Raw genomic sequence first — 26,794 nt, forward strand, 5'->3', positions numbered from 1 at the left:
GGAAATGAATCCAAAATTCAAAGCTTTAGATATGTGTGAAAGGCATCTGAAAGCAGTAAAAGAAAAGTGATAATGCTCCTGGTTTCAAAGGGTTGACAACAGAAAAACTATTTTAAAACAAACACCTGTTTACAAACTCATATCTTGTGCAGTATAATCAAAGTCTCGTTTATCCAGTCATATGCTCAGTTACTCACAAACACATGCATTTTTGCTAAAAACAAACAAACAAAAAAACTTAGTATTCAAGTCTTGCTTTGATAAGTTTGATAAGTTTCGGTTCAGTTCTACATATTATTTTAATGAAATGCATGTATTTGAGTAACACTTGAGCTTTTACTGTACTTACTAATACTTTAATTCTTTTATCCAGATTAAAATGTTTTCTTTCTGACATTTTATATAGTTGAAAAACATGTTTTTGCCAGCCCAATTTTCAGAGAATTAGAGGAATTAACAGTAATTCCTGAGTTGCTTGGTGCATCTCCTCTTCCCTTTACCATTCTGAATTTAGGGCAGAATAACAGAGACCCAACAACAAATATCAAATTAGATTGTAGACATTTTTTTGAGTACATAGTACTACATCTTAAATTGTTCCTAAACAATTGCATGCAAAAGACTAGAACAAAAAGGTCAAAAGAAAATTTCATACACACTTTATTTGCCACATTTTCACTACAAAACAAGAGTCAGTATTAAAATGTAGCTGACAAATTATTATTTTCCACGTTAATATATTTACAGACTTCACATTTTTAGTTAGCGTTTTTGCTCTAATTTAAATATACTTAATAATCTCAAACTAATAGGTTATACAAACTAGAAAACAACGAAATGCATGATTGTTTCTTGAAGTATGGTTTCATATAGTTTATAGTGTTAAACTGAGAAGTTCATACTCCAAATAATGTTGATGCAAAAAGTTGATAAATAATACCAAAAAAAAAAAAACATATTAAAATTTAGTTGCAAGATCAATGTCAGTCCTTTCCATGTCAGCGTCCCTGTTCTTGTAGTTCAGTTTGTTGAAGCTCTCCATAATCTCTACCATTGTCTTCCCTTTAGTCTCTGGGATAAAATATAGCAGAAATCCTGCACTGAAAATGCTGTAAGCGACGAAAATCAGGAAGCAGAACTGCCCGAGTCCTTCCTGCATGGACACACAGAGTGTGAAATGATAAAGCAGCTGACATAGAGATTTAATGTATATGGATTAACTGAGGTAAAACATGATACACAGCAGATATCTCACCACTATATAGCCAAACAACATCCCCACGAGGAACATGCTGAGCCAGTTTACTGTCCCACTGATCACATACGCAGACGGACGCCAGGCTTGTAGGAAGAGGTCAGCAGGGAGAGCCATGGACACTCCAGCTTTAACAACATCAAAGACATTTGATAAAAATTGATAAATAAAGGCGAAATATTTCACTTTTGAGGTGAAGAAGCAATAGAAAACTCACAAGGGCCAAGTCCATAGATGCAGATGATACAAAAGATCAGGGCAATGTTCACATACGGGATCCATGGATTCAGATTCTGTATGAAAAGAGAAATATTTATTAATCCTCTACAACAGTGATTACTGTCAGGGGCCACAATTCCTCACATACTTCATTTCACCTGACGCATACACAATAAAATCTCTCACATGTATTGTTTTACCTTACACATTCACACAAACGCCTCCCACACACACTTTATTAAAGCACTCATATTCACTTCTGAAACACAAGAATCTCAGTCATGTGAGAGGCTGTTTTGTGTGTGTACAAGATCAAATAGTGTATATTGTTATTGTTGGGCGCAAACCTCGTATCTCTACATTTCACTATTTTCTTTTTTTTCATAAATTATCTCGATTGGTCCCCCTCTATGTTTTTTGTGGGTTTTACCATTTCTAAACCAATGAAGTGTATTTAAAAAAGCTTGTGACAATCCTGGTATCTCCATTAGATCCTTTTAAAAACACACATAAGGTCACATAGTGTATGTGAGAGTTTTTATTGTGTATGTGTAAGGTAATTTATGGGATGTGAGAGGCGATTGTGTGAACGTGTAAGGTAAAATAATGCATGTGAGAGGTTTTACTATGTATGTGTAAGGTAAGATATCATATGTGAGAGACAAAAATTCAAATGTATCCTACACGGCTCCTGATAAATCTCTGCGGACGATCTCGCCAACACTCGTCATCTCACACTAGGTTGATAAATGCCACTACAGGTAAAAGGGAACATATGTATCTTTGATTTTTGGGTGAACTGTCCCTTTAAAGATATAGATAATTTCTTTACAACACAGCACAGGGTGGGACAATGATGCATTGTTGAAGTGTATTTACCTTGATGGACAGCATGACAGTAAGTACGATCATGGTGACACCCATCATTAGATAGCCGTAACCCATCAGCTTCTTTCTGCCGGCGCGATCTATCAAGAACGACTGAGACAACAGACATGTCAGATAAAGTCAATATATTCAATTCTTTGGGAGGAAAAAACAAACATCAGGCACTCGTGCATGGAGAACAGACAAAATGCAGTTGAATAACGTTTGCCTTTATTTAGTACCTGGCTATTTGCTCAAAAACACTGACCGGTTTTAACTCTAACTTTACTTAACTTTAACTCTTAACTTGAAAGTGAGTGGACGAGGGCAGTGGATCACAATGAGAGGCATGTAAAGCATCACACGCCTCCACAAGTGCTCAAAGAATGATTTTGCATAGAAATGGGAAGTAACTAAACAAATATTTAAAATACATTAAATTTAATTTAATTAAATGTTTTTATGTATTTTTGACTATCATTTTGTCTTATTTTAATAATTCGCTGAACACTTGTGGAGGTGAAAGTCCTTGAGCACGCCACGAACTCATTTACACAAGTTTGACTCAATTTTTCATCACGCAGGACATCTACAGTGCATCTAACTAATTAACAATTCTCAATATAAATACATATATTTAATGAATTTATGTACACATTTATATCAGGCCTTTACGTGTGTGTGTTTTACTGCAGGACAATGAAGTGATTGCTTCTGAATGGTCAAAATGACAAAACAAGAATGCATTTATTAAAGCATTATTTTTTGAACATATTATAATACTAAGTACCATATCACCTTGTCAGGTCGTGTACAGTATAGCAAAGGTCTGTAAACTGAACTCTTTTTCATTTTAAACTTTTCATGCTCCTTGGAAGTATGGAAGCCCGTAGAGGCAAATGAGAAAATAATCATCCATTATCTAATCTGTATTAATGGCTTAAAAACAGGTGGGAAAAAAGTTTTGCCTGGATTATATATATATATATATATATATATACATATATATATATATATATATATATATATATATATATATATATATATACATATATAAAAGATCTTGACAAAACTTTTAAAAATCTGTTATGAGTCATAAACACAGGAGAGAAAACAACTGAGACCACCTTTTGCTTTTTAAATAGGTAACCAGAGTATTTTTTTCTCATTTGCCTCTCGGGGTTTCCAAATAAAAGAGATACTTACACACAGTGACACGGTGATGAGCTCTGTTGCTCCAAGACCAATAGCCAAGTAATGCATCTGGTCCTCTGGCACTCCTGATTCACGGAAGATGTCAAAGGCGTAGAAATACAGCTGAATGAGATAATGAAATGTTAGTGGCCATTAAACTAGATGAAGCAGAAAAATGGACATGTGAAACTGAACTCAATATATCCCAACTGGTCCAGCCACTGGTTCCAGATTTTTGTCTTAGTCATTACTTCAAGGTCCGCGCATAAGAGAAATGACCACATGTTCAATTTTATTTGACAAATTATAAGTAACATGTGGGCTTAAAACCCAATTAAATAAAACATATTTCAAGAATTAAGTGCAATTAGTTAAAACCAGGGGCATTTGTGGCTTTTGAGGACATTGAGGGCTTAGCCCAGACCTTTGTAGGAAAAAAATCAACAATTTATTTATTTTCTTATTTACTGAAAAAAAAAGTTTATTTTAAAAATTTGGGAAATTGAGAAAAAAAAAACTTTTCCTTATTTTTAATTTTTTAATTTTTAGCATCTGTGGTGATTTTTTATTTTTTTTAATGGTGAATTTCTTTTCACTCTAAAACTTTTTTGGCAATTCATTTTTCTCTACAAATTGTTTTTCCTAACCGCAAGCCCACCAAAATGAAAACTTCATACATTTTTCCCCACGTCATTCAGGGAGGTTCAAGGAAAAATATTTGTTGCTTTGGGGAAGGTAAAAAAAAATGTAAAAAATAAAATAAAATACACATACAGCCAGTTTTTCATGAACTTTTGGACTGCTACCCACCATTTGGGAGCCACTGGTATATTCTTGTATATATTATAAAGGGGAAAGCTGAGATGAACGTACAGCGTTGATGCCACAGAACTGAACTCCAGCACAGGGGATGACCAGAGTCAGCAGCTGCCATCTCACACAGCGAGAGCAGAGGACGTCCTTTACAGTCTTGGCCTTCTCTCCCTGAGAGCTCTCTCTCTCTTTCTGCATGTCGTCCAGCTCCAGCTTCACGTTTTCCTCCTGCCACAGCCACTGCAAGGCTTTTACACACACACACACACACACATACACATCCTGGATCATCATGGAGGTTTAATAGTGTGGTTTGGTAACATGTCTGTGCTTGACCTGAATGTATCAGGTGGACACTAGGACCCAGGCACAGTTTGGCCAGTCTGGGTGAAAACACCTGAACTGTTTAAACGCTCATGGAGCACAGGTGTGTCGGCCTCATTCCTGATCTGTGAGCACTGCCGAGCACATGCTCTCCTGGTGAGCCAAACAGACTTTGTATTTTAAGTAGACATTTTACTGTTAAAGTGAATCAGGGGTGCAAACACACCCTGTGCAACTGGATTTTTGTTGAAATATTGAATTTGTTGTAAAGAAAAATGTGCTAGGAACACTGCCTGATAAAATGCTTGCTCTTGAATTGCAATTACGTTGGCTTCCTACGCTGCCAAATGGATAGTTCATCTATTCTGAGGCTCTTTTATGAATTATATCAAACATATGGTTTAGTTTCAGCTGTTTAACTTCAACAGCTAATCTTCAACAAGTAATAATCCAACTTGCTTCATTTCTACAGGCCCTATATGTGTCATAGTATCTGATAACATTATTATGTGCTATCTGCAGTTTGTTCTTATGCTTTTGGGGAAGCCCACTATACCATGCAGCACAAGCATAGTCGAAATGGCCCTTTGAAACTTGAGAAAACTGGCTTGGAACATGGGAAGAAGGCAATGAGCAAATTAAGAAATGGCCCAAAATTGACAAGATATCAGTAAAATGTTAAAAGAAAATTACATTAAAATAAGCGCAAGAAAAAAAAAATCCAGGCAATTTCCTTGTCAACTGTTACTTATTTCTTACAATTTGTGGGACCTTTCTCATCAAGTTGCTTTTTGACTCTCATTGAAAGAAATCAAACCAATTTGATCAGGTTTCAAAGGTTTAAATTCTTGTGAACGGCATTTGAAAACACAAGAAAAGGGATGCTGATTCATGTTTCAGAGGGTTAAAGAAGAAACTAACATTTTTTCACTTTAATATCAAGACATTTTGTGTAAAGATATAAAAACTTAACTTTTTTTTCAGTTTTAGAAAAGATTGTTGCTGCAATTTCTTCCCATGAGACACATTAGTCAAAAGAGACTCCAACATATTTGACATCGTTTTTAGATTCAATAATATTTCCTTCACATTATACCTCACAGTTCGGAAATTGTATCAGGGGGCTGTGGGCCCCCCAGCCACCCTTTGGCGGCGCCACTGGTCCGCTCACCTTTTTTGCTGCCTTCAGTGTCTCCTTTGTCAATGTAAAGGTATCGAGGTGCCTCGGGGAAGAAAAGCAGCGTCACAAACTGCAGGATGGCAGGAACACCACTAATAGCTAAGAGATACGGCCACATGTCCTCTGTGCCCATCATCTCCCTAAACAGGAGTGTAAAACAAAAAAAATCTGTTAAGTGAGAAAGGTTTATACATCACCATGCACTGCTCGTCCAGACTAATTAGTAAGACGTTTACAAGTTACTGTAGACTGGAACAGGTGTTTGATCGTGTCTGGAAAGAACAGCTGTAAATGCTTAACTTGTAACTTGGCCTTCTTCATGAGTTAGTGAATACAATGTTTTGTTCTCTCTGTAGTCTGTTTTTAAAATGTTTTTGTCAGAAATTGTAAAATGCCAACAGTCAGTTCTTACTTGATGCCAATTATTTGGCCCATGATTTTTCCAAATCCGATGAAGATCGAGCCTGTGAGAGTCATAAACCCTCTGAGTTTCTTTGGAGAACTCTCCCCGAGATACATGAGGTGTACACTCAAGCCAAGACCTGTGGAGAAAGACAAGATTAATAATAATAATAATAATAATAATAATAATAATAATAATCATCATCATCATCATAATCATCATAATCATAATAATACACTTTATTTGTATAGCACCTTTCTTACAAGAATTGCACCCCAACGTACTTTACAACAAAGAAATTTTGATGAGTGCTTCACATGAAAAGACACAGAGAACATAAAGACATAATAAAACCTGCATATAGAATACAATGAAGAGGAAATTTGAGATCAAGAGAAAAGAGAAAAAAACGTAAAAGGTAACACACACAGCAGGTCATCAGAACATACCAACATTATATCCATAGAGAAATCTTCCCAGCAGAATCATCTCAAAAGACTCGGCCATGCGACTGAAGACCATGAGAAGAGCAGCGACAACAGCCACAACATTGTTGATCAAAAGAGCTTTTTTCCTGCAAAAGGAGTGAAAAGAAAAGTTTTTGCAATGCTTACATAATTTGCCTTTTATGTTGTAGGCGGCCCACTTAATGCTGACCCGCAGCACCTGTTTCTTTGAAAAGATTTGACCCCACAAGCTGCAACATCTGAGGCTGAAATATGAAGTGAACGAATAAGTGCCCAAAAACTACAGTTCCTCTAACGGCCACTTGAGGCTGGCTCCAGAAGTGAGTCAATCCCCACAGACGTCTGTGTTAAAGTGTCCAACTTGACAGCAGAAATACACACGTTTACAGCCTGGTACAAAACACGGTTTTGGTCTCTGAATTGTCTGTTCATAACAACTGTATCTGGGGTGAATTTTCATATAACTTAGCCTAGTGTTTAACCCTTTGAAACCTGGATTGATATGACTTTTCTTGTGCTGTGTTCAGAACCCTTTGAATCCTGAGCAATTGGCTCGCTTTCTTTTGAAATATAGGAAAAAAGGCAATAAGTAACTTGACAAGAAGTGTTCTACATATTGCAAGAAATTAGTACATTTAGAAAATTATTTTTTTTAAAAAGCTTGGGAAAAATCTATGATGAACCTAATTACATTTAGGTATATTTCTTGCACTTTTATAAACAATTGTTTTATTTACTCATTTAAAAAAAAAAATGGGTAGTTTCCTCCTCATTGGAACTCATTGCCTTCTTCCATGTTTTTGACTGAAATAAAACTAATTTGCTCAGGTTTCAAAATGTCTAAAGTAATTTAGGCTTAAAGTTTGGCTTAGGCCTAAATATTTGCACTTTTGTGCATATATTTTTACATGTGACAAACATGTTTTTTCTCATGATATTCAGATTTCTCTGATTGACTCTAGGAACTGTAAGTTTTTATCTGAAACGACCAAAACCTGAAAATTATTAAGTTAAATATCATATAAATAGTACCAACAATACTTTATTAGTCTTTTTGCCCTTGAAACAATTAGCTTTTATTTTTAGAATCAATGTATTTTCAACTTTTGTAGCAGGAAAAAGTCCCTGGGGTCTGGCCAGCACATTACAACAAAGGTTCACTAAAGGTTGTTGTTTTAGAGAGGCCGAAACAAGACATGTCATGTCAGCAAGTAATTGTTGAGTAATTGCTATCAATTAACAACCATATCTAACCTAACACATGTCTTTTTAGAATATGTAACCACCGTGTGTTTGTGTGTGTGTGTGTGTGCGTGTATGCGTGTGTGTGTGTCTGTCTCTCACCGGCCGTAAGTGACAGGAAGGCTGCCGCTGTGAATGGCCCCGGCCCAGGCTCCAAGACTCAGCACAGCCACGATGAAGGACCAGATAAGCTGGTTGGTGGAGTCGTCCACGGGAGCTCCGTACCTCAACAACCAGGTGTGATTCACGAAACTCTGAACATGCTGCAGAGAGGTCACAGAGGTCACAGAGGTCACGGAGGTCACAGAGGTCACAGGGCCTCTACACACTCTTTACAGTGGTCTTATGATTGTCAATCATGGCTGTTGTGATCAATGACCTGTGATGACTCTGATTTAATTAGAAATGTTCTTCACATCTGTCATCATTTATTTTGGATGAATTTGATATTTTTCAGCCAGTTTGCTGACTTAACCCTTCGAAACCTGAGAAACTTGGTGTGATTTCTTTAAAAAAAAACACGTGAGAGGGCAATGAGCAACTTAACAAGAAATAACACAGAAATTCGCAAGAGATTAGAAAGAATTTACAATAAATACCTCAAAATAAGCAAAAGTAAAAAACAAACAAACAAACAACAACAAAGAAAATGTTAAAATAAAGCAAATGAAAGTGCTAAAAAAACGATACAGTTTTTTTCCCTGTGGAATTATTTTGAATAGATCATTAAGACAACTAGAAAAATAGATTTCTCTTTACCTTTATTTTGGGTGTAACATCCCACCCCATCACTGCATTTTTATAACAAATGCAATAAAACTATATATATTATTAAAATACCATTTAAGTGAGAATCCAAGCATCAAAATAGAAAGCTCTATACATTTTTTAAAAACTTTTTAAACAAATAAATAAATAAATAATAATAATAATAATAATAATAATAATAATAATAATAATAATAATAATAATAATAATGCCAATTTTATCTTGCATTTGAAGCAATAAGAAACATAATTCTGGCGCTATGACGCCACAACAAAAAAAAACAAAAAAACCTGACAGAACCATGTTAATACTGACTGTGTTAAATGATCATGCTCAGGTCTGTCACAAGAGTGGCTGCATGTAGCTTCCTCTGAAGGGAAGAAAATATGACCTGAGGTCTCCATCGAGCACACACCACAGGAAGAACGAAGAAGGGAAACAAACTGTGTAAAGTGAGAGGGTTGTGCTCCAGTTCACACTGCAAACTTTAAAGTTTTTATTTATCCTTTGCATCAAACTAAGTGAACTCTTACCACTGCTGGAGAAGCGATGACAGAAACTTGAATCCCATACTGAAACGACCCCCCGATTCCCAGCACCAGCGACAGCAGATAAAGCCTCCAGTACTGCAGCTGAAATGTAAAGAGGAAGTCAAATATTATACAATATCTTTGCTCTTTTAATCAGACATATAAATCATACAATGAGACTATAAAATAAGATGTTTTATTAGATTTACCTGCATAAAAAAGTTCAAATTAGCTCCATGCTGAACACATACAACAATCAAATGCTATGAGTAGTGTGGGACGTAATTATAAACAAGTAATTTCACATTTGATACCTTGGGTACATTTGCCAATAATGCTTAGGTGCTTGAGTGAAATGTTCCCAGCAGGACTTTTTAGGAAGCATTTTCATTTTGCAGAATTTATACTTTTACTTTAATAGTCTGAATACATCTTTGACAGTCTTTTGTTACTTTGGTGCATAAACTTCTACTGAAATGTCTCATAAATAAAAACTGGTTTGGAAGTTTTTTGAAAAACTGGAGCTCATAGGCAGTGTTGAAATTAAACACATATTTACTAAGTACTGTACTTAGGTACCAATTTGATGTTTTTGTTGTGAGTATTTCCACTTTATGCCACTTTATGCTTCTGCTCCACTACATCTCAGAGGCAAATATTGTACTTTTTACTCCAATATGATTGTTTAATAGCTTTAGTTATTCAATACCTTTCAATTTAAGGTTTTTCTCTCTCGCTGACGTCTAGTTTAAATATGTAGTTTTGTCCCCAGAAAGCGACTGCTAGATTTCTTTTTGAAAATACCTCATTTTGTCACCAGAAAGTGGCTGCTAGTGTCTTGGCATCTTCTTAAAAATACCCAGTTTTTTGAAGTTCTTTTACTTTTCATATTTGAAGTAAATTTTGCTGATTACATACTTTTACTCAAGTAAAAAGAGTTTGAGTGCATTTTTTTTCTTTTAACTGATTATTTTTACTGTGTGGTACTGGTACTTTTACTGAAGTTAAGGATCTGAGTATTTTTTCCACCTCTGATTACAGTGAAAAAGAAACTTTTTCCACAAACAGCACCGTAATGTAACAATATTCACTTACTTTTCCTGATGCACCATCCATTTTTTGTGCTGGCTCCCTGGACGCTGGCTGCAGCAGCAGGAGATGAGCAGTTTATATTAAAGATAAGATTACACATTAGTAGACTGTAGTTTCCCATTCATGTTGTTAGAGCAAGATTTGTCATGTCTTCACATGCGTCTATGTCCATGGGACGTCCACATGGTCCAGCCTGGCCTGTCTGGTTGATCCCTGTGATTGTTCCGAGCCAGTAGATTCTGCCCACTGTGTTAAATATTACTGGGAGGGATTTATCTCAAAGAAGTAAAACAACACATGAGCAAAAACATTAATATAACACGAGGAAAACAGCCAAAAAAGGACGGGCAGGTTGAGTGTGTAGATATATGTATATATTCAAACTCACATGCAGCTCGTACATTGTACATCATTAGTAATCCTGTGTAAGTGCAGTACATGTACACATTAAAGAGGCACTACACTGTTTTTACACTTTAAGATCAGATTACTTATTGAGGGAAGTAGAACTCATCCTGTGATTTAAAAAAAAAGAAACATTATGTCCCCTGTGACCGTGGAGCAGGGAGCAGCAGCTTTGATAAGGGCTATCCTCAAATCAGGTGGACTCCTTTTGATCTCATTTGTTCTGATTTATAATGGAGTAATTTATTAAACAGCTGCGGAAAAATGTGAATTTGGTTTGCGGCTGTAAACTGTGTGTAAAGTGATTTACATTTGCTTATCTATCTATCTATCTATCTATCTATCTATCTATCTATCTATCTATCTATCCATATACATATATATTTGTGTGTGTGTTATTTGTGTGTAGGTATATGTGTATATACATGTATATATGTATATATTAACAATTTACCGAATTCCTCTTGCATTAACATCAGGCAGATCAGGCAGAATAACATTTTTTTTCCTCTGCATTTGAAGTAGATCATCTGACTTTATTACTTGACCAAAAAGGTCAAAAAATTGTCCCTATCCCTGAGTAATTTATGTTAGTTCATGTTTTTTCTCTCCTTCAATTTTGGTTATTGTAAAATTGGTCCTAAATCTAATTTAATGTACCTAATGTGGCATTAAAAATGTCTTAGAAAGACTTCAAAATAACATTAATATAAAGATGAATTATTGTTGCAGTTGTAATCAGAGTGAATGTATGCTAACAAACATTTTTAAAAATAAATAATAACTTTACCGTCCTGTTTTGTCAATTTGCACTCTAGCAAAAAAATTTATTTGATGTGCTTTTATTAGGTATATTTATTTTTTTAAAGTAAAACTGAAAAGCAATGTTAATACAACATTCTTTTATTGGCTCAGAGTTGTATCAATCAAACAATGGTCAAGATTCAACATAAACAATTGCACATATTCCACTCATGTAAAAGTAGTTGATTTCAGTCATTACTCAACACATAAACACTCAACATCATAGGACCTTTTTTTTTTAAGTAATAAGGGTTGCACATCAGTGCATGCAGTATATATTTAATATAGTGCAAGTTACTCCTTTGTTTCTGTCGAATTACCCCCTCTTTGATTTGGTCCGTCATCTGCCACACAGCAAAGGCTTCAGTCCTCTGTAGGTCATTTAACAGGAGACCCTTATAAGCACCTTTGACCTTTGACCTCCAAAATGAGAGGATTAAGCAAGGACATAGTTTACCATAATTTTTACTAACTTGTTACATAGATCAATGGTTCCTAACTGGTCCAGCCACTGGGTCCAAATTTCTTCATTTGTTCCTTGTTCACACATAATTTGACACAGAAATATTTGACAAAATGAAATACACAGGTGGGCTTAAAACATAGCGAAATAAAACATATTGAATAAAGTGAAGTTAAAGTTCTATTGAATATAGAATAAAGTGCAATTACTTAAAATTATGGGTGTTTCAAGCATTTGCGGTCATTGGGGGCTTAACCCAGACCCTTAAAGGAAAAAAAAAACAGCAGTTGTTTTTTTTTAAATAGAAAACAGGCATTTTTTTAAAGAGGCTTTTTAAATTTTTGGGGGTAATTTTTCAAAACTTAAAGCATTTTTTAAAAACTTTTTTCTTTTTTAATTTTGGGTGATTTTTGGTCGGCCAAAATAACATTTTATCATTGACACCTTTTATTACAGCCAGAAACTTTAAAAACTTAAGAAAAAATATTTGTCACTTTGGGGAGGGTCATATAAAACAAAACGAAACAAACAGACAGCCAATTTTTCATAAACTTGACATGGTTGCGACCTACTTTTGGACCACTGCCCACCAGTTGGGAACCACTGACATAGATGAAAATTGTATTTTAAGAAAGGGAACAAAAATTACGGTATATAAATAAAATGTATTACTGTTTATTTGCTAGGCTGTAATGTTTTATTTCACTTATTAATTCATTTATTTACCTAAAAACATCTTTATGTGTTTTCAGAGGTAGCAGAAGACTCATCCACGGCCGGTTTACAGTAGATTTAATTACTGTTGTCACAGAATAATTAGTGACACAAAGTAGCAAAACATAAGTGCAACATGTGAAGATGTCAAAGATAATTCCTTTAGATTCTCTTAATAGAAAACAAACTCAAGATAAAGGAGTAAAAATAGTTTCTTTCATTGATGTTAAAGTGACACTCCCACATTCGTGACGTTTTCCAGCTCACGCTGATCAGGTCAAACTGAGGCGCACAGAGGATGCGACCGCGTTTGTTTCAGGCGAAAAAGTCTGTCTACAAGGCTGTGGAGTGACACACTTCACCGAGCTGATACTGAGCTTTAGTTTGCTTCTCGTCCTGCCCTTTGAAGTTGAGCTTGTGAAATTCACTTGTGATGACTGAAAGAGATTTCCCCTTCGTCTCAGGCAGAAACAGACCGATGTACAGCGCAGACAGCAGGCAGATCGCCCCGAAAGGCACAAAGCAGTACTCACTCAACCCGCTCTGTGAGAGAAAGACAACAGAGAGCAATCAGACGAATGTAAGGCGAGATATAAATGACCACTGAAATGTCTGTGTGCTTCAAAAACTCCAGAGGTGGAATGTAACTATGTACATTTACTCAAGTACTTACGTACAAATTTGAGGTACCTTTACTTGTGTATTTTCTTTTCATTTTAGAGGGAAATATTGTACTTTTACTTCACTACAGTTATCTAAAAGTTTTAGTTACTAGTTACTTTAAAAATCATGTTTTTTTCAATAAAAGAGGAGTGCATAAAATACAATGTTTTGTTCCAAATTACACTACAGTTTATACAGCTCAAATGATTAGTCGGTTATTGAATAACCTGTTCAACATAAAATTAATATGCAATTATTTTGATAACTATATAAGTCATTTTCTTGTTGTTTTTTCTCTCTCTTTTTTTGTTGTATTGTTTTACTTTTTTAATTGGGTACATTGGCAACTGTTGTCATCCCCCTCTTTTTAATAGTAATGAACTTTTGGGTGTTATTCCCTGAATAGGGTTCTTTGGTAATGATTCTTTTAAAAAAAGTCTTTAAAAACAAAAGTTTAAGATTTGGGTTTTTTTTTTTAATTTATTACTTATAATTGTACGTTTACCTCTCAGCTTTTCATACTTTAAGTACATTTTGTTCTGATTAAACTTACTTACTTTTACCTGAGTAACATTTTTAAGGCAGGACTTTACTTTGAACGGTGTGGTACCAGTACTTTTAGTTAAGTAAAAGAACTGAATATTGTCTGCATGTTTCCTGTTCTTGTATATATATGCAGGATTACAAAAGCATTTATATTATCAGGAATGAATGAACTTCACTCAGTAGGACCAGAGCTAACACCATGAGCATCCCAAATAATGGCCCTGATTTCCTCAGTTTCAGACTCTGGGAGGCACTGTAGGGTGTTTTTTTTTTCTTTCTTTTTTTCCCGTGCTATTTCTAAGAAGTCTCCTGCATTTTAAAGTACCTGAAAGCTTGAAGTCGCCAGCTTATTTGGAAAAATCCCTCCCTCTTCTCATGCCAAGTTGTTAAAAGATGTTATGTTTAATTTAAAACTAGAAACAACTACTATAAAAACAGTTTTTAGCATTTCTTCATGGCGAGGCTGAGAAAGAACACCAACCCAAAACCAGACTGATATAAATATTGCCTTAGTTTGTTCTTATTAATAAAGTTGTAGGTGTGTGTACACCTTGTTTCAAATTAAACGGACTGACCACTAGAAATGGAAAGATCATTCCTGTGATGAAAAGGTTAAGCCACATCATGGAGCCAGCGATCATGTAGGCTGCAGGCCGAGCGGTCTGATTAAAGATCTCTGTGGGCAGAACGCCCGTCACTCCAGCTGGAAAAAAAACAGAACATATTGATCAGCGATAACTTCATCACGTCAGCCTTAGAAATATAAAGGGGAGACAAAAAAATCACGCACTGATCATTTTGGAACTATTTTCTTCCTTAACATGTTTTCTTTTCAGATGAGAGGAAAGAAAATGACCAAATTACACATTTAGGTTTTTTATTTGATTTCACAAGAATACATTTCTTAATTTAAGTAATTAGCAGTGGACGTTTCATGGTGACATCTATTAGTTAAAAATTTGACCCTGTTTACCTGTAGTGTCTCCCCTTAATATAAATGTTACAGCCTGATCCATATTGGATTTTTGGTGTTTGGTATCATATGATAAGCAGTAAGTTGCTTTATGAAAAAATGATCAACATGTACTAAAGTTATAAAACAAACCTACATAACTGCATGATAGTAGTTTATTTAAGTACATTTATTACAGTGTAGGACGGGAATATCCAAAGGCCACGTTTAGATATATATGTATGTAATACAGTTTAACAGCAACACAAATTAAATCCTCCACACAGTTAAATCAACTCTTCTCTAAAACCGTCAGGAAATAAGTTGAGCTTTTTAACCTTCATGAAGGAAGAATTCATTGCAGGACTATTATATTACTGCATTGATTTTGACAGATAAGAGTATAGATCAACTGAAATGTGCGCTGAAGAGACAACTTGAGTTTTTACACAAATGTAAACAGCTGTAGAGATGTGCATTGAGCAGATGTGCTTGTGGCTCATTTAGATGTTAAATAACGCTCATTCATGCGAGTATCTGTTCTGTTCTGTACATTTATCATTCAGAAAGTTCACTGCAGCAGTGAAGACTTCAGGTGAGAAAATGACAAACTATTTGGAGGATGTATTACTGAAATATAAGGAACAAAATGTCGTGATAGTTTTTTAGTGAAACATTTAACTGCTCTTTCTTGAAGTTTATGTTTATGCTCATTTCAATAATGCATCATGAGACAACATTTAAAACTGTAGAAAGTCTCCAAAAAAGTTAAACTGACCTGGTCCCATGCCGAAGCTGAGGATGTAGGTGAAGATGCAGGTCATGCTCAGGTACGGCATCCAGGATACATAGTGCTGTTTGCATATGAGGAGGGAAGTAAATATATAGGGTGAGCAACTTACCAGCAGGAAGAAAAAAAAGACAGATCACATACTAATTATCAGAATCCGGCTTGATTAACACATTTTTAATCATTAATTGGTAATTTTGAGCACCCGATCCTTTGTTCACATCTGTCGTCACAGGTGTTGTGAATGGAGAGCACAGTTTGCGGCGGATATTCAGGTTTTATTGAAATGCTGCTGCTGCTCCAGAAGAAGAAACTGATTTTTTTCTCAGTTTTTAGTTGCTGTGACTGGAAATACACAAGTTCAGCTATAATACTACTTTGAGGTGGAATTGTGATTATATTACTCATTCATAGTGTTCTGTTTTTTATTACAATGCTACACTGAGTGGATTTGAGAGCAATTTTTAAAAGACATTTTAGCTTGTTTACTTGGTTATTTAAAAATAAAACAAATGCCGCGCTAAGTGGAATTGTGGTGAGCGTCATACAAAAGTTCTTTGTTTACTTTGTTATTAAATAAGTGGATACATTTTGAACATTTTTGGCTGCATGGGCCAATAAGCAACTTTCATCTGAATGAATGGGGTCCTGCCTCCAGCGCTGTAATCAGTTTTATTTATACATCCATGATATTTAGCAACAAAGTCCACCTAGCAAAGGAAGGTTAAGGTGATGGACTGGTCAAATAAACACAGGACTTTGAACCAGGAGACTGGGGTTTGTGTCCATGCGGTGTCAATGTTATTTTATATACCGTATGTCACAACATGCCCTCATAAATATCAGGTGTAACTTTTCATAAGACATCATACAAACCATTGTATGAGGACACACTGATTTACAATACCTCAAAATACAGAGCAATTGTGAAGACAACAGCCCAGATGGTCATGAGGATGTATCCGCCCATCAGCATGAATCTCCGACCTTTACGCTCTATCAGCAGATTCTGAAAACACCAAAATATGGAAATTATCTTATATACAAAGTTAAATTATATAAAAAACTATTTGGAGGAAAAACTAATAGGAAAACGTATTTCCTTCCAAAACTTTACAGTAAGGTACATTAAGTCCACAGCAGCAACCCATGAACAAATACAAACCAGAAACTTCCTGTTGATAATATTAATATACAGCAAATCACACTTGTAATATGATTTTGTGAATTATATTGTTTCTGGCTTATATAATTTCTGAATTTGATGGTGATCATTTCCAGTACAAACACACAAGTTTCCTCTCAGTTTTTCTGTTTGGTTGGTAGTTCAGTGGAAAATTATCTGAAAGTAGTACGAAAAAGAAAAGTAAAATAAAATGAAAATGATAAACATATTTAAATGATACTAATAATAAAACTACTACCACTACTGCTACTACTAATAATAATGATAATTATAATAATAATATAATAATAATAATCTTTACATTTTTCTCTAACCTAATTTTAAATGTATGATTATAATAAATATAGCTTTCTAGATATTTTCCCTATTTATGTGAAACATTTCTAATGATTCTCAAACTTTTTTAAAAGCTAATTTTCAGTTCATTTCTTGTCTTTCTTGTCATTTTTTGGCAAACTGCAGAACATTTCATGTAGAGTTTCTGATTGCTTTCATTCCTTTTTTTTGGACAGAAATCAAACCAATGTTCGAAGGGTTCAAAGGTTTAAATGCAAGTGAAAGTCGTCCGATTGCAGCAAAAGAAAACTGATGTCGATCTAGGTTTCATAGGGTTAACAATGCGTTACATGATGGCTGGCAGGAAAATGTGTTAAAATTACGTGCTGGCAACATTAAACAGTTCCAATGCAAAGTTTATTATTAAAGTTTTTTTGTTAATGTTATCAATGTTGTGAAACAGTCGCAGTTTAGTTATGTTTGGGTAAAGAAAAATGCTGGGTTCAATTTGGGAAAAGATTGTGGTTTTGGTTAAAATGACAACATGCAGGACGCAAGTGCTGTAAACTTACAGACTTTGCGTAGTTATGTAAACTGTGTAAAGTCACGTAATTATATTGACTTTTGGTTTCACACAGGACATGAACAGCACTCTCCTGGTTGAAAGTCCATGTTTGTTTGACCCATCCACCTTTACTCCTGCCTGCAGACGTTATCGCTCTTTATACTTAATTTGTGTGTCGTCCGCGTCAAAAGATCCTCAGTGACTTTGCATTGGCATTGTTTTCATGTTGTCGGGACTTAAATTGAACACATTTCGTACCCACCACCACACAATTCCTAAAGGGTTTCTGTCCTTTTCTTGTATTTTCATGAGACCTGGCTGTGACAACATATGTTAAAGTGTTCTCAACACTGTGAAATAAAGTGTCAAACCTGTTGTATTCACGGTGCAAGGGGCAGCTCTAAGTCCTTTAGTATGTGTTAAAACTTTCAGAGGAATTCAAACAACAGTCTCCCTTTGCCTCTAGCTGCTTACATAACATGCGCTTTAGTGATGGATACTTACACACATTATACAGGCTGTGAATTCACATGTGCCAGTGCCAATTGTGATATATTGGATTTTATCAGCAGATATTCCAGCCTCTTTGAAAACATACGATGCATAGAAGTAAATCTGTAAAAGATGGAGCACAAGAAAACATTAAAGTGCTGCAGAGCATCATCACAAGTACTTCAGCTATTAATAAGTGGATTAAGCCAGCATTTTGTACAAAGGGTAACAATGTTAATACCCTGCCGCCCTCCCTAAAACTGCCAAGCATGTGGTTAAAAGCCTTGAAACAGACTTGTTAGTCAGCATTTTCTGATGAGAGAGGAACTTGTACCAGCTCTGAAAATTTCATTTTAGACCCAGTTATTAACTCCCACATAGGAAATGACAAAGAGACAATAAAGCCTTTTAATACAATGGTTCCCAACTGGTCCAGCCACTGGGTCCAGATTTCTCGTTAGTCATTAGCTCAAGGTCCGCACAAAAATTACCACACATTCAATTTTATTTGCCAAAATAAAAATAATGTGAGCTTAAAAAACACTGAAATAAAACATATTGCAAGAATTAAGTGCAATTAGTTAAAACCAGGGAAGTTTTTTAGGACTTGAATACACTGGGGGCTTAGCCTGACCTTTTGTAGGAAACACTCCACCATTTTTAAAAAAGAAAACAGGTATATTTCTTTAAAAAAATAAATAAATAAAAACCTTTTAAAAAAACTTTTATTTTAATTTTTTTCCTTATAAAATCATTAAAAGCTTTCCAAACCGCAGGCCCACCAAAATAAAAATCACCAAAATAACACCATTTATCTTAGCCAGAAAGTTGGACCCGCAACCCACTTTTGGACAGCACTCCACCAATTGGGAACCACTGTTTTAGTACATAATGCACGTTAAAAACAATAAACTGTCTTCACGCATTATTCGGTGCACATTACAGCAAGATGCCTCATCACCAGTATGTATTATTAACACGACCTGCGGGAACGTAAAGAACCCTCAACACGACACAAACGGCTCACTGATGGATCATCTCAAATTTCTAATCAACTTTCTGACCTGGCAGAGACCGAAAGAACATCAGATACTGTTACTGTAGCTCAGTATCAGTAACACTGATCCTCGTGGGTTATATGTCAGTATATTCTATGGACACCACACTACACGTTCGGAGACACACAGCGTACTACTTCACCATTCTTTTCTGCTCACCGAGTCATTACCGCAGAGCTGCATGGCACTGCTGATGATCATGACGGAGATGAGCTGCCAGCGTACTGAGCGATCTGTGAAAAGCTCCCAGGGTCGACGAGGCCTCAAGCCTTTGGTTTCAGCCTGTTCCTGCAGGATCTCATCAAGCTCACTGCTCTGGACCTCACAGCCTCGCAGCCGTCTCAAAGCTGACCAAGAAAAAAAAAATACAAAACTTAAACTAATGGTTCCTAACTGGTCCAGCCACACTGGGTCCAGATTTCTCTTTAGTCATTAGTTTATGGTCAGCACATAAGAGAAGTTACCATGTAAATAACATGTGGGCTTAAAACCCAATGAAATAAAACATTGCAAGAATTAAGCGTAATTAGTTAAAACCAGGGGTGTTTCTAGCATTTGAAGATATTGGGGGGACCAGACCTTTGTGGGAACCCCCCCTAAATTTTTTTTTTAAAAGAAAACAGGCATGTTTAAAATGCAACTAAATTTTTTTGCCACTTCTAAATTTCTATTTAAAAAAAACTATGTATGGGTAAACACAAATTGAAGAACAAAAACTGTTTAAAAAAGAAAAAAAAGGACTGTCAACACCCCCCCCCCCCCGCAGAAACTTAACTCCTTTAAAGTCTGCAACACCATCTTAAGCATTTTTTTTATCAATCATTATCGAAAGTCTTCTTTTCCTTTTATCGACTGGTTTAACGAGTTGTCTGTAAGGGACAGGAACAGTCTGAACAGTATCATTAAAGTCTGCTCCAGGATTATAGGAGTCCAGCCGAGAGACCTTGGCTCCCTCTGGGAGGAATATGTAGCCAAGAGAGCAAAACGAATTATAAGTCAACCTGATCACGTTTTATCAGTTGAAATCACTTTAATGCCCTCAGGCCCGTGCTACAAAGCACCTTTTACAAAATCAAACTGGTACTCCAGGTCCTTTATTTCTTCTGCTATCAGGTTGCTAAATGTTGACGGTAGTCTTTTTAAATGACTGTTTTATTCTCTTCTCGTATGTTTGGTTTTTCATTGGGCCACTTTCTTCACATGGCTGGCAAGCCCAAATATACCATCTATGATTTGTTTTTTAATTCATTCTTCCCTGTTCTCGCATGGGTCAGTATGCTGCCAGTGTGTATCTTAATAATCTCTTAATAATGTGCAATAACTACTTTGATGTGCAATAACCCAGTGCAATAACTACATCCATGTGTAATATGCTATATTAAAATGTTGGTAATCTGTTGTTTTATTTATCACATGGTAGAAACAAGAACAAAATGTACATTTATATTTATACTTTAGTGTTTAGATATATTTATTTTATATTAGTACTTAGGTTTAAATTTTATTGATATATTCTACACTTTCCTACTTCTTTTAAGACTTTTGAATGGGAGCATCTGTAACTAAAGGCAATTTCCCCTCAGGGATCAATAAAGTATTTCTGATTCTGATTCTGATTCTGATATCTTGCCCATGTGCTGATTTCTCTTATGTACAGCTACTGCCGCTGAATGTTGCGTGTTGTTGTCTGCAGGTTGTGTCTGGTCTGGGTAGATTGTGAAACTGAATTGTTGGGATAGATAAAGTTGTTTGAAGTTGAAGTTGAAGTGCTTGAGTAAATGTACTTGTTCACTTTCCACTACTGGCTGACATTACAGCACCCACCGTTAATACAAGCCTCCTTGTCCCCCCTGTCGATGAGCAGGTATCTGGGGCTCTCTGGGAACCACGGCAGGGTCAGGAGCTGGATGAGGCCGGGAATTGCATTACTGGCAAGGAGATACTCCCAACACGGCTCATTGCCCAGAATCTCTCTATGAATAAATAATCCACAGTGTTACTGTGTCTCTGAAATCTAGCATTTTTTTCGCAGTAGGATTATCCCAATTTGACAAAAATTAGTCTGACAGTGTCCTTACCTGAGTCCAACCACCTGACCCAACACAACACCAAATGCTGTGAAAACAGCCGATGAAAGAGAGACGGCTCCTCTCAAGTGCTTTGGTGCACTTTCTCCAAAATACATCGGCTGCACATTCATGCTGATCCCTGCAACACACAGGGGCAGTTTCTGTGAAGTTCATACAGTTTCTGTTTTTTTTTTTTTTTTGTGCAAACATATACACTAACTGACACAAATGAAATACCAGCATTTATTCCAACCAGGACTCGTGAGATGATGATCATCTCAAATGATTTGGCAGCTCTGCTCGTCACAGCGAGGAGCGCTCCGGTCATGAGGAAAATGTTGTTTAACAACAGGCATTTCTTCCTTGGGAGAGAAAAGAGGACAAAATTTATAGATCTCTGGCAACTTTTGATGGTCCGCATGTTTCAGTCACAGTTGTGGAATGTAACTAAGTACATTTACTCACGTTCTGTACTTACAGTATGAATTTGAGGTACTTGTACTTATTACTTGTATGTATTTTCTTTTTATGCTACTTTAAACTTTTACTCCAGTACACTTAAGAGGGAAATATTATACTTTTAACTTCACTCGATTTATCTGACAGCTTAAGTTACTTTCCAAGGTTTTTTTGCATAAAATCATACAGATTTTGAAAATATGAAGTTTGTTTTAAATTAAATTACCAATTTTACAGAAGTACAGCTGCAACAATTAGTTGATTAATTAATTAGTCGATTTACAGAAAATCAATTGCAAACTATTTTGAAAAACATTTAAGTCTCTTTCTAATTATTATTATTTTGTATATAATTTTGAGTTTGTTGTTTTTTTCTTTTTTTGGGGTTTTGTGGTGTATTTTTATAAATGTGAAGTCTTTGGGGGGTGTGCTTTCTATTCTTTCCCTAATTTTGATTTTTTGGGGTGTAGGTTTTTCTTCTTTATTTATTTACTGTATTTTCACAGTGTGGTATTAGCACTTGTACTCAAGTAAACAATCTAAATACTTTGTCCACCGTATATTTATAATTTATCATAACTGCATATTATTACATATATTAAATTATCTTACAGAAAAATTTAAAAAATAATAATTATTGCACTTTCTTGAGGTCATTTTATTTATTTTTGCATTGATTTTTTTTTTTTATTTTTTTACTTTTATTTTGTGTGCTTAATTTCAGTTATTTTTCTCCTAACTTTTCTCAGATGTATTGCTATTTTTTGGGCAATTTCTTGTTAAGTTGCTCATTGCCCTCTTTCCATGTTTTTGAAAGAAATCAATAAAACTTTATTAGGTTTCAAGGGGTTAAAGTCAGTTACAGTAATAGGAGTGTGGCAGCATGTCTGATGCCGAGCCTATGTGTTTCCCTGAAGATCAAAACTCAATCCCAGGTCGTATACATGCACACAAGTTATAGAGAAATGTAAATGAATAATCTCTTCATTCAGTCATTCATTGAAGTGCATATAATAATTCAACTGTTAGATCATTCACCTTCTGCACGAGGCAAACAAAGTCACAGTTTGTGATCGTTTGTGTTCTTGCATCCATTAATTTACACAGAGCAACGTGATGTAGCGTCGTATATTACCTCCCGAAGCGTATGGTCATAGGTCCTGCGATAAGAGCCCCCGCAAAGCCCCCCAACGAGAAGATGGAGACAATAATTGTCCAGACTAGAGTCACCTGGTAATCCTCCAGCTGGATGTCCCAGCGCTCCAAGAACGTTTCATTGACAAAAGTTTGAATGAACTGTGAGAAAAGACAAGAGTCAACCATTAAAGTCTCATTGAGTTAACCAAAAACAAACGGACACATGTAAACAGAGCAGCGGTTAAAGCCGACACTTATTACCTCAGCTCATCTGTCTGTGACATTTTGGTGTTAAGAAGCTTCACTTGAATCTTGCAGCATCAACAAATCAATTTAACTTTTATTCTGGAGGATCAGAATAAAACAAATTGTTTCTTGTTGATGGACGTTTGTGCTCTTTTTTTATTTTTAACTGCTCGGCTTAGTGAAACAATGAGGAAATATCCTTCAGCCACAATAAAAATTAAATGTCTTACAACGAGAATGACTACAAACAGCCACAATCTTAATTCTTGTTTGTAATTTTCACTGAGACACAAATGTGAAAAAACAGTGATGCCGTTCTGCACTCGCTGGACATGAAAAATACACAAATTCAATTTTGTCTCGGACCTGTCAATTCTCTATAAGTCAGATACGTATTTACTGACGTAACACAGCTTTACAGCCTCGTAGCAGTGGCGACATGACGGTATTGAGGTTTGTTTTAGCTTAGTAATAGCTTTTTACTTCTGGCAATTGTGTTGAGACTTCAAAAAGCATAAAGGTGGTGTGCATTTGTGAAGATTATTTTGCTGAACAAAGTGTGTTAGGTATCATACTTGTTTTTTTTTTTGTCACAGAGCTTATTTTCTGCAATCATCTAAAATCCAATGGAAAAATCCCATAGGCTTTTTGATGCGGGAACCAGGGACAGCCCCTCCACGCAGAGGCTTGCTTAGCGGTTTTTGTCTCAAACCTTATACGTATATTAGTTAAATGTTTCTGATTGGGCTGCTGGAAGTCTATCTGATGCGTAGAGGAATCAGACGCATCTGCCAGAAAAAATAAAACTTGAGCTCACAGATTTGTCTGGTTCCCAGGCTAAGGTCTGCAGCTCCAACAGGGAACACACACACAAACTACACGTGAAGATAAATATCATCAGTATCAATCTACTGTGGTGTTAGTGTTTGTTCACACCAGTGGACGTAACTTAACCCTTTCTGAACACTCACCCTGCAGCGCCTTATCAGAATCAGCTTTATTGACAAAGTGTGAGCACGCAGTGAAATTTGTTGCTCTCATTGTACTCACGTAGAAATAGACATACAACTAAAATAAGGAAAACAAAACTTAACTTATAGAGGAACATAAATATTTGTTCAACTCTGGAAGTAAGTAAACACCTTGGGAACCCTTGGAAGTCTGACGCTGCTTCAACACACACACATACATGCAATTTTTTCAATTAGACTCACAGTTGTTGGAGCATTCATTATGGCGAGGTTGTAGCCATACTGAAGAGTTCCTCCAATGGCAGCAGAAGCAACCATCAGCACTAATGTCAGAACACTGCTCTGTTAATACAAACAGGTAATAGTTAGTAGATAGTGCACATTTATCTTAGCAATTAGTGCACACAAATCACAGCATGTCCTCTGTTTGATCAACCCGTTTCTTCACTGTTATTCATTCAAAACAACAGAGATAACAGAGAGCTGGAGAGGCAATATCAGAATTACATCTGCAAAATATGACAATGTTTTATGACAAGTTTTCTACATGGTCCTCAATGTTGGAGTAGTCAGATACTATGGTGTAAAAACACTCAGTTGCAAATGAAAGTCCTGCATTCAAAATCTGGCACAGAGTACACAGCTCTGAAATACCAAAAAGTAAAAGTAATCATTATAAAGAATGGCCATTTAAAAAAAAATCAAAATCATATATATCATATTACAATGTACTACAATGTATTACATACTACAATGTACTGCAGGTAAAGTTGAAACAAATTACAGCTGCAATTATTATTTTTTATTTAATAATTGAATCTTAGGTTTATTTTTTTTGTGTGTCAGAAAAACATTCAAAAATCTCAGATTTCAGCATCTTAAATGTGAATATTTTCTGTTTTCTTTACAGTGAATTGAATCGCTTTGGCTTTTGGACATTTGAGGACGTCATCTTGGGCTTAGGCACACTGATCAACATTTTTCACCATTTTATGTCATTATACAGATCTAACACCTAATGATGACACCTGATCAATAAAGAAAATAATTGACAGATTAATTGAAAATGAAAATAAGTGTTAGTTGCAGCTCTACTTAACATACTGCAATACACCTTTACACCACCTGATTTCTGTCAAAAACATGTAAAGAAGGCAATAATATAACCATAATAATTATAATAATTTGCAACATAATTTTAAATATCTTATATTATAATATAGATTAAATAATAAATAAATAAAATAAATATTTTTTAAAATATAGTCTTAATAATAATTCTTAATATTTTTACAATATATTTTTATGTAATTAAATAAATTAAATAATCTAATATTTTTTCTCTCTTTTAGCTAGTTTTTTTAAGGTCATTTTTAAAATCACCTTTCCCTAATCAAGTTACTGATTGCAATCGTGTTGCAATTTGCTAAAAAACCTATAATATCTAATACATACATACATATATATATATATATATATATATATATATAAACCTGAATAATATATCAAATATATATCACAACTCATTAGTTGTTATACCTTTTAAATTTATACCATATATTAGTTTTCCAAATCTGCCAAGTAACTAAAACTGTTGAATATCTGATAAATGAATAGTACAAAGAAGGCCTACAATATTCCTCTCTGAATTGTAGTCGAGTATAACTATGAAGTGGCAAGAAATTTTTCAAGTGCCTCAAAATTGTACTTAGGTACAGTACTTGAGTAAATGTACTTAATTACATTCCACCTGAGGGTGAATTTTGTTTACTTGTTATTTGGTCTCTCAGAATACAATACAAGATTAAGTCATTAAAAACGAAACATTTTAAATTTGCACTGCACCTGGTAAGACCAACACAGCAGCCACCAAGTCATTTACGCTTTTCTGAGGAATTGCCTAATGCTGCTCGAGCCTGCAGATCAAAAAAAGGGGATGAAACTCTGATAGATGAATTATTGAAAAGTGTTAATTTACCTTCTGTGCGCCAGCAGGAGTCATTGTTAAACGGAGGAGGCAGTAAAAAGGCCGAACAAAAGTATCTTGATGAAGTCAGATAACAAAAAGCACCGCTTAGCCCACCTCCTAAATAACGATCCCCTCTACAACACCACCGCGAGCACGCGCTCAAAGCGTGCGTGTGGCGGCCTCTTGTGATTGGCTGCAGTTGTGCAATCAGGTGGTTGAAGCACATGTGGGCAAACAGCGAGCTGATGCCTCACCAGCACTCATCTAAAGCCACAATGACCTGTTGAGGGGAGACTGTGATAATAATTACTGTCACTGACTGTTTTGAGTGAGTGATTTAGGAGAACAACGCATGCGCAGTGGGGTTAGTGATGTTTAGGCGCTAACAGGTGGATGCAGACACGTTGGGTTTCCCGTAATAAATACATAGATACAGAAAAGGATAACCATTAACCTGACGAAGGTTTGAGGACCGACATGTTGTTTGTTTAACTCTTTGAAACTTGAAAAAAAGTGGCTTGATTTTTAGGAAGAGGGCGACCAGTGACTTAACAGCGAATGGCCGAAAAATTACCAAGAAATTATTAAAAAGTTCTGAGAAAATTACCTGGAAAATGTGGGTAAAACCTAAAAAGGAGAAAGAAAATAAAAGAAATTACCTCAAGAAAGTGCTCC

General features: G+C 35.5%; 2 protein-coding genes and 1 long non-coding RNA gene across 3 annotated transcripts; 1 reads left to right on the plus strand and 2 right to left on the minus strand.

Annotated features, from left to right (window-relative positions):
• Nucleotides 1-653: 653 nt before the first annotated feature.
• On the minus strand, nucleotides 654-10,600 carry LOC121958924 (solute carrier family 2, facilitated glucose transporter member 11-like). The gene is made up of 12 exons (XM_088090592.1): nucleotides 10,358-10,600; nucleotides 9,266-9,364; nucleotides 8,067-8,227; nucleotides 6,705-6,829; nucleotides 6,265-6,394; nucleotides 5,844-5,992; nucleotides 4,409-4,596; nucleotides 3,548-3,658; nucleotides 2,354-2,455; nucleotides 1,473-1,548; nucleotides 1,256-1,383; nucleotides 654-1,153 (listed from the first exon to the last, which is right to left on the minus strand). Exons 1-12 carry the CDS (start codon nucleotides 10,376-10,378, stop codon nucleotides 959-961), a joined length of 1,485 nt encoding a protein of 494 aa, XP_087946718.1. The 5' UTR covers nucleotides 10,379-10,600; the 3' UTR covers nucleotides 654-958.
• Nucleotides 4,751-10,366, plus strand: LOC148190239 (uncharacterized). The gene is made up of 3 exons (XR_015779512.1): nucleotides 4,751-4,828; nucleotides 6,893-7,042; nucleotides 8,077-10,366. It is a non-coding gene; the product is annotated as an uncharacterized LOC148190239 (long non-coding RNA).
• Nucleotides 10,601-11,610: 1,010 nt separating the features above from the next.
• On the minus strand, nucleotides 11,611-26,244 carry LOC121957978 (solute carrier family 2, facilitated glucose transporter member 11-like). The gene is made up of 12 exons (XM_088090589.1): nucleotides 26,129-26,244; nucleotides 24,394-24,492; nucleotides 22,932-23,092; nucleotides 21,575-21,699; nucleotides 21,347-21,476; nucleotides 21,093-21,241; nucleotides 19,428-19,615; nucleotides 18,223-18,333; nucleotides 16,599-16,700; nucleotides 15,680-15,755; nucleotides 14,525-14,652; nucleotides 11,611-13,283 (listed from the first exon to the last, which is right to left on the minus strand). The coding sequence occupies exons 1-12, from the start codon at nucleotides 26,150-26,152 to the stop codon at nucleotides 13,074-13,076; spliced, it is 1,503 nt and encodes a 500-aa protein (XP_087946715.1). The 5' UTR covers nucleotides 26,153-26,244; the 3' UTR covers nucleotides 11,611-13,073.
• Nucleotides 26,245-26,794: the final 550 nt, after the last annotated feature.

This window comes from Plectropomus leopardus, chromosome 2 (assembly GCF_026936395.1).
Source record: "Plectropomus leopardus strain MGB_pleo_1.0 chromosome 2, ASM2693639v1, whole genome shotgun sequence".
Lineage (NCBI taxonomy): Eukaryota > Metazoa > Chordata > Actinopteri > Perciformes > Serranidae > Plectropomus > Plectropomus leopardus.